The sequence below is a fragment of the Carlito syrichta genome, unplaced genomic scaffold (assembly GCF_000164805.1).
Source record: "Carlito syrichta isolate Samal-C Ts95f unplaced genomic scaffold, Tarsius_syrichta-2.0.1 Scaffold305684, whole genome shotgun sequence".
Classification (NCBI taxonomy): Eukaryota; Metazoa; Chordata; class Mammalia; order Primates; family Tarsiidae; genus Carlito; species Carlito syrichta.
In genome coordinates this window covers 550,828-558,212 of record NW_007249780.1, presented here as the reverse complement: position 1 = coordinate 558,212, position 7,385 = coordinate 550,828, and the positions used below count along the sequence as shown (strand labels likewise).

The following is a 7,385-nucleotide window of genomic DNA, read 5'->3' as shown; positions in this document are numbered from 1 at the left end:
GAACACACGGGCTCAGGCAATCCACTCACCTCAGCCTACCAAAGGCGCAGGATTACAGGCTGAGCCACAGAGCTCGGCTCTTCCCTCTTTTTAAAAAACTTTTAGGCCGGGCACAGTGGCTCACACATGTAATCCCAGCACTACGGGAGGCCAATGCAAGAGGATTGTTTACACTCAGGAGCTGAAGACTAGCCTGGGCAACACAGCAAGACCTTGTCTACATGTGAATATATAAATCTCTCTCTATAAAAATTAAAAGTAAAAATAAAACATATTTTTAAGTTTTTCACTTGTTTCAGAGACAGGGTCTCACTATGCTGCCTAGGCTAACCTTGAACCCCTGGGCTCAAGCAATCCTCCTGCCTTGACCTCCTGAGTAGCTGGGACTACAGGTTATGCCACTGCACCCAGCTTTCTCCCTTTTAAACTACAATTGATACCCAAAATAAAGTCAAATAAAACATACACACAGCAGGGCACAGTAGCGTGCACCTGTAATCCCAGCTCTTTGGGAGGCGAGAGGATCGCCTGAGTCCAAGGGTTTGAGACCCGCCTGAGCAACTTGGCAAGACCTCGTCTTTATAATAAATTGAAAACTTAGCTGGGCATGGTTGCACGTGCCTGTGGTTCAAGCTATTTGGATGAGGTAGAAGGATTGCCTGAGCCCAGCAAGTCGAGGCTACGGTGGCCATGAGTGTGCCACTGCACTCCAGCCTGGGCAAAAGAGTGAGACTTCAGCTTAAAAAACAATACATATACATACACACAAAACAAAAAGTGGCCTAACTTTAAGCACAGGAATACAGGACAGACCAGCTTCTACGGACCCATTCTATAGGCTGTAGGAGTTACTATTGGGGAATGATTCAGGTCTCAAAAAAGGAAAGCCTTTACTGAAATTAATATGAAGTACAGGAAGGAAGGCAAAGAGACCACATCTAGCTACAGAGGCATGTTGCTTTGAGGAGGAAGCATTTTCCTTCACTTGGTATCTCTCTTCACTTTAATCTCCTCTCCAGCTTCCAAACAAAAAAGTAAATAAAAGTAATGAAGTTGGAGTCTCAGAATGAAAGCCCTACCATCCAGAGAAAATATGGCAGCTGACCCCTACTGTCAGTGATGAGCTGGTAAATGTTTCACAACTGATTCTCCAAAGGAAAGCAAGGGGAAGAGCCCTGATTTATAGCATTTGCTGACCTCTGTGGCTTAAATATTCCCACCATGGCTGACTTCAAGTTAACAACATCATATCACCGTTCAGGGAGCTGGGGAGAGATGTGCAGTAACACACCGACACACCTTCAAAAGTATTTCCACTATACGGACACAGCAGACGTAAGTAACCTTGAGAGCACAAACACTAGTAAAACATAAGAAAATAATTAAGGAGTGATAAAGTTTTGAGTATATATTACACTCACTTTTAATATAACATATTTAATGATAAATTTATACAATTTAATTTTAAGTATTGAGCACAGTAGCTCACGCCTATAATCCCAGCACTTTGGGAGACCGAGGTGAGAGGATTGCCTGAGCCCAGGGGTTCAAGACCAGCCCAGGAAACTTGGTGAGACCTCATCTCTCCAAGAAATCAAAAAATTAGCTGGGTATGATGGTGCATGCCTGAAGGTCCAGCTACTTGGAAGGCCGAGGTGGAAGGATCACCTAAGCCCAGCAGGTAGAGGCTGCGGTAGCCATGAGCATGCCACTGTACTCCAGTCTGGGTGACAGAGTGAGACTCCAACTAAAAAAAAAAAAAAAAAAAAAAAGAACTTTAAATAATGGCTGTGTCTGACAACCTGCTTGTAAATTCCTGAACATCTGACAACTGGCTCATGTAAGCTGGTACAAGGCAGCTCCAGGCTCACCTGATGACGTGATTAATGATGATAGGTTCTGGTGGCATAAGCAAGGCATGCAGCCGTTGAGGGATTTCTGAAAACTTCATACGTTGAGATTCAAAGATCTGTGGGAAAGAAGAGAAGCAGCTGGAAGTTGGCATTTTGAGTACAACCAATGCTCTATTGGAATCTAGCAAAAGAAAGGGTACTTTACTTACCTGCTGGAGGTACTTGTCACAGATAACAAATTCCCGCTCATGAGGGTCCTGGAGCTTATGTGTTTTAATATATTGCCACAGTGCTTGGATGATCACTGGACGAGTCTGAGTGTGGATGCCCAGGAGTCGAGCCAGGCGAGGGTCTAATTTAAACTGGGGAGGCTGCAGAGGACCAAAGAACACAGGGGATGGAGCCAGTGAACTGGGTCTACTTGCAGTAATACATTTAAGCTATTCAACAAACATTAACGTAGTGCTTTCTCTGAGGCAGGAAAAATCTAGAAGAACTCAGAGATGACTAAGACTCTATCCCTGTACTAAAGTGACAACATTATTCACAACTAGACAGTCTTTTAGAGTTGGGCTGCTCATGGGACATGGCTGTGAAAGCCGGACCCCCACACCTCCACAGAATACCTGGTAATCCAGCATCAGCAGGACAGTACACCGTACATTCACATCTCCTGGCCGCTTCACCTGGAAGCCATCGGTCTCCTGGGTAGTGGCGGTCCTGTGCCACTACAGAGAGGAAGATGTCAAGGGGTGCTCTCCCAGAGGAAGAGCTGGGGTGGGAGGGAAGAGCTTCTGTAATGACTGAATATTCAACTTTGATTACTGAGGCTACTGGAGAAGAGTAATAGCATGAGGCATTTGTAAACTGCATATGGCTTTGGGATTATTGTCTGTATAAGGAGATTAACCTTTTGGGGTCACATTTAAATTAGCCTGAATTTCCAGTAATAATTTTATCCACACCATGGATAACATACATGTGAACAGTAACATAACATAGCTATCACTTACTGAGTACATACTACATGTTAGATTATTCTAAGACATTTACCTGGATTATCTCATTTAATTCCAAACACCCATGTGAGATAGGCACAATTATACCTATTTTACAGGTGAGAAAACTAATGCTTAGCAGAATGAAGTAACCTGCCTAGGTCAAATAGTCAATAAGTGGTGGAGCTGCATTTGAGCTCCGATGTCTCTGAGTCTACAGTCCACATTCGCAGCCACTATACTCTACCACTATAAAATTAAGTCAAATATATTTACAAATTTCCAATGGTTCTATAACTTACTTCCCTTATTAGATGGTAAAGACCTTCCCATGTCTCTTAGTGGTTGAGATTAAGGGGCTGCAGCTACACCGGCAAAGAAAGGAGCATGTTAAGTTCACATGGAGTGCTGGACTGTCATTCTGGTTTTGCCTGTATCCCAAAGAATACTGTTGCTAACATAGTCTCTGAAACATTGTGAAATCACGCATTATAATAATGGATATTTGGTGGTTTGGAATGTCAATCTAAATGGAGCAGAGACCAAGAGAAAGTCCCATATCCAAAATGGCAACCTTGGCAAGTACTGGTATTGTATTATTCAACCCCTTCAACTACAGCAAATGCTACCAGGAAATAATATCAATGGTGTGCAGATAACTATGTCTCTCCATTATTAACAAGATGCAGAGATGGCCTGGCATGTATCAGAGGCCTCCAGCAGAATCTCCCTTGAAAGTAGGGACAAGCTGCCCTTGACCACCATTCCTCCCATCTCTCCTCCAAAGGCCCACAGAGTCTGAGCTCAGTTCCCTCTCCGGTGTCCCCAGAGCACAGTATATGACCAATACATGGATAGTGAGTTCAAAAGAATACATATATATTTTAAAAAACAGAAAGAAAGAAAGAAAGTGGGGACAGTGACCAGCATAATAACATAAAAAAGGTGGGACAAGTTAGATTCCAAGAACTCTTGGGTCCAAACTAGACACAGCTAGTGCCACCTAGAGGTCAACATGCAAACTGCAATCGTGGCACTGGGGTGACCCTTTATTTTATATTGCTCCCTCTTCCTGAACATTAAAATTTGGCTCCCAAGTCCATCATCCTCCAGTCATAGAATCAAAGCCTAGAAGGCAGAACTACTCACTTCTACCAGATGGTTGTCTGGCCCGTACAGGTCTTTGTCCAGTTCGATCACCAAGGACTTAAAAAAGGAAGAGAACTTCCTCTTTTGTTTAGTGGCATCATATTTGGATAAGGCTGACTAGAGGAGAGAGAAAAAAAAAATGTTAGGGAAGGCCAGAAGAAACTTCCCAGGACAAAGTCTTATAGAATAGGAACAGCGGCTGGGCTTGGTGGCTCAGCCTGTAATCCCGCACCTTGGCAGGCTGTGAGTGGATTGCCTGAGCCCGTGGGTTCGAGACCCGCCTGGGCAACTTGGCGAGATCTCATCTCTACAATAAATCAAAATGAGCCGGGCGTGGTAGCGCGCGCCTGTAGTTCCAGCTATTTGGAAGGCTGAGGCGGAAGGATCGCCGGAGCCCAGCAGGTCGAGGCTGTGGTGGCCAGGAGCGGCCACTGCACTCCAGTCTGGGTGACAGAGTGAGACTCCAACTCAAAAAAAAAAGAAAAAGAAAGAAAAGGAACAGCAAAGGAAAAGAAAACAAAAAATATCTTCTGAACATCTCTCAGGAGCTGGCAAAGTAGGCATCTGTGGGTATTAAACCAGTCACAGCACAACAGTACCCCACAGACGTAGCCTGAAACACTTAAACAGGGTCATTGACTTACCCACCTCATTTGCCCAGGGGAGATGAGGCAAGTTAAAGCCAAACTGTTAAAGAGAACAAAGCGAGTTTAAACAGAGAAAAGTCTGACTCTAGAGGGGAAATGAATCACAGGCAATAAACAGCCAGAACAAAAACAACTTTATTTGGACGGAATAACACCACCAGCAGATGGACTGGACCTATATAGAGAAGAAGGAGGCTCTGACACTGAGCCCCGGCATTCCTACAAAAATGTATTCAAATTAGCTTGCCCGCGAGTCGCTAAAAATAGAGAGCCAGAGAATGTGAGGGAATGAGGAAGGTGAGCCTCCCCAAGGAGCTGCAAGGGTGGGAAGTTTGGGGGCTATCACCTGTCAGCTGATGCTCCCTTGAAACAAAGAGACTGCCAGAGAAATCTATCCTGCTTAAACTGTGGGGTGTCTCCGATCAAAGCTGGGAAGACAGAGATGCCAGAGTGGGAGTCAAGGACCTCAAGGACTCAGAGAAAACAGCCTCAAGTGCTAAGTGCAAACTCACTTGAGCTTTTTAAAAAACAAAAACTAAATAACTTGCAGATACTGCTAAATTCAATGGCCAGCAGCCCCAGGAGGAAGGTAAACGACAAATCAGATCTCAGGACAATAAGGTTCTCGATATGACAGCAGTGAAAGCCAAAGTTGTGGGAGCCGACACAAAGGATCATTGTCGTTCAGTGCAGGGAACAGAGTGTCCCTCTCCCTGCTGCTCCCAGCAGGAGCTGGGAGCACCAATCAGGCTTCCAGCTGACCAGACAACACTGTTCATTCCCAGCAGCTCCCACCCTAGATGCCAACCACGGTGGACCTTGAACTCACATCCTCCAGGAGCCGTCCTTCTACCCGAAGCTCCCAGGAAGCCACCGTCCCTTCCCCATCCTCCGCATCTGACTTAGCCGGGTTGAAAGTGTTAGAAATGAAAATTCGCAGCTTCCGTTTTTGCTGAGGAAGGCAGAAACAGGATTGATGGTGGAGCTTTAGTGGTTTGATGTTGAAGACAAGGGTCTCCCCAAACCCCCAAATTATTCCTAACAGACTGGCTACAGTCAATCCAATCCCTCGGGTGGGTGAATGAAGATTCCACTTAGAAGAGGAGTACAGGCCATTGGCCTGAGTACAAGTGCATACACCGGGATGCCAGGTGAACAGCCATGGAAGGTGCCAGGTTCCCAAGGTGGCAGGGCAGTTACAGCAAAAACGTAGACAGGGCATATTTCTGGTGCAAGAGACATCAAAAACCCCTCCCCTTTTGCTATTCTGTTCTTATGCTCCTAATGTAATTCTCAGCTTGTAGGCGGGAGAGATGCAATTTAAATGCCAAGGAGAGCTGTGCCATGCCTTTGATTTCTCATCCTAAGCCTGCTGAAGGTTCCCGAGTCCCCTCCTTTGGCTCTCTGCCTAGTACATTCCTGCATTACCTTGATGGGACGTTTCAAGGCCTCCTGGATATCTAGCCGTTTCCTCATGATAGTCTGGTCCAATTTCCTTTCAAAAGCCAAGAGATCCATATAGGCCTGGGATTCTGGTACCAGTTCACGAATCTTAGAAACAGAAAAATATAATTGGGATCTAGAGACAACCATCTCTATTTTCAAACTCTCCGCATCTTCAAGACCTACAGCCTGGACTCACCCTTTGAGGTAGAATTTTGTCAGCCATCTTCTTTTTCTTTGCACTGTTCAGAATAAATACTATTATCAGATTGGAAAAGAACTAGTCAGAGCATGAAAATAAGCTGTCAGTACCTCCATTTATAGTTAAGTGAAGGGAATGTAAAGCTTCTCTTAAATCAAAGAACCACCACCACCAGGTTTTCTCAAGGATGAGTCCTGCAGCACCATCTGCTGACACAGCACCACCCCTTCTTGGTTCAGATACTCCCAGCACCAGTATTCTCACAGGCCTCCTCCCTCCCTCCCTCTGCCCCAGGGTTCTCTTACTTGTGGTTTCGATTTTGGACCGCCTGCTGCTGGACCTGCTGGATCTGCTGAGGCGCAGGTCTCTTGCGGGACTGGTCCATCCCTGACTGGGCCAGGCCAGGTCGGACTGAAGGGTTACCCCCATAGCCAGGGGGTCCCATGGAAGGTCCCTGAGGTGTCATTCGGCTGCCTGGCAGCATACCTGGTCTCTACAGAGGGGAGAGGACCCAGAGATATCATGGTTTCCACTGCGAACCCCACCAAGAAAGGGAGAGTGGGGGATGCCTGCGTGCTCGAAGGAAACAAGGCTGCGGGGTGGGTAGAGGACAACAGGGGAGAACCCCATGCTTCTTTGAAATGTAGGTAACTGGAGACTTCCTTTGCTCTAGCAGTGATTCCATAGAGAAACAGGGTCCAAAAGCTAAGAGACAGCTTGATGACACTCAAATTCTCCCCAGTCTATTTTGGATGTGACACATTGGACATCCCTAGTTCCACATTTACTCTGCCAGCTACTATCTCCTTAAAAGCTGACCTCAATTTGCCAGCTACGCCTTCTGTGTTCCTCTGAGCCCTGGAGCTGCTCAAGCCCCTTTACATTCCAGCCCTCACATGCCCATCCCCGGCCCCACTTCACCCACCCTGGTTCTCTACCGACTCCCCTCCGAAACAATGCCCCTCGGAGCAGGTGGGGATGCTAACTGCCCTCGGAGCAGGTGGGGATGCTAACTGCCTCTCCACCCCCACCCAGAGCCCGAACCCCTCCCAAGGGAGTCCCTCCTACTTCTCCCCCCACCCCTGTCACTCCC

General features: G+C 46.5%; 1 protein-coding gene across 1 annotated transcript in view; it reads right to left on the bottom strand.

The window, feature by feature from the left end:
- Positions 1 to 7,282, bottom strand: part of SMARCD1 (SWI/SNF related, matrix associated, actin dependent regulator of chromatin, subfamily d, member 1) — a 13,277-nt gene extending 5,995 nt beyond the window's left edge. Inside the window, exons 1-9 of the mRNA XM_008062271.2 lie at positions 7,112 to 7,282; positions 6,598 to 6,785; positions 6,290 to 6,332; positions 6,076 to 6,198; positions 5,477 to 5,599; positions 4,001 to 4,117; positions 2,480 to 2,581; positions 2,063 to 2,224; positions 1,872 to 1,969 (exon numbers count right to left, since the gene is read on the bottom strand). Of these exons, the coding sequence (XP_008060462.1) occupies positions 1,872 to 1,969; positions 2,063 to 2,224; positions 2,480 to 2,581; positions 4,001 to 4,117; positions 5,477 to 5,599; positions 6,076 to 6,198; positions 6,290 to 6,332; positions 6,598 to 6,776 (947 nt within the window). The 5' untranslated portion in view covers positions 6,777 to 6,785; positions 7,112 to 7,282. The remainder of the gene's footprint in view (positions 1 to 1,871; positions 1,970 to 2,062; positions 2,225 to 2,479; positions 2,582 to 4,000; positions 4,118 to 5,476; positions 5,600 to 6,075; positions 6,199 to 6,289; positions 6,333 to 6,597; positions 6,786 to 7,111) is intronic.
- Positions 7,283 to 7,385: the final 103 nt, after the last annotated feature.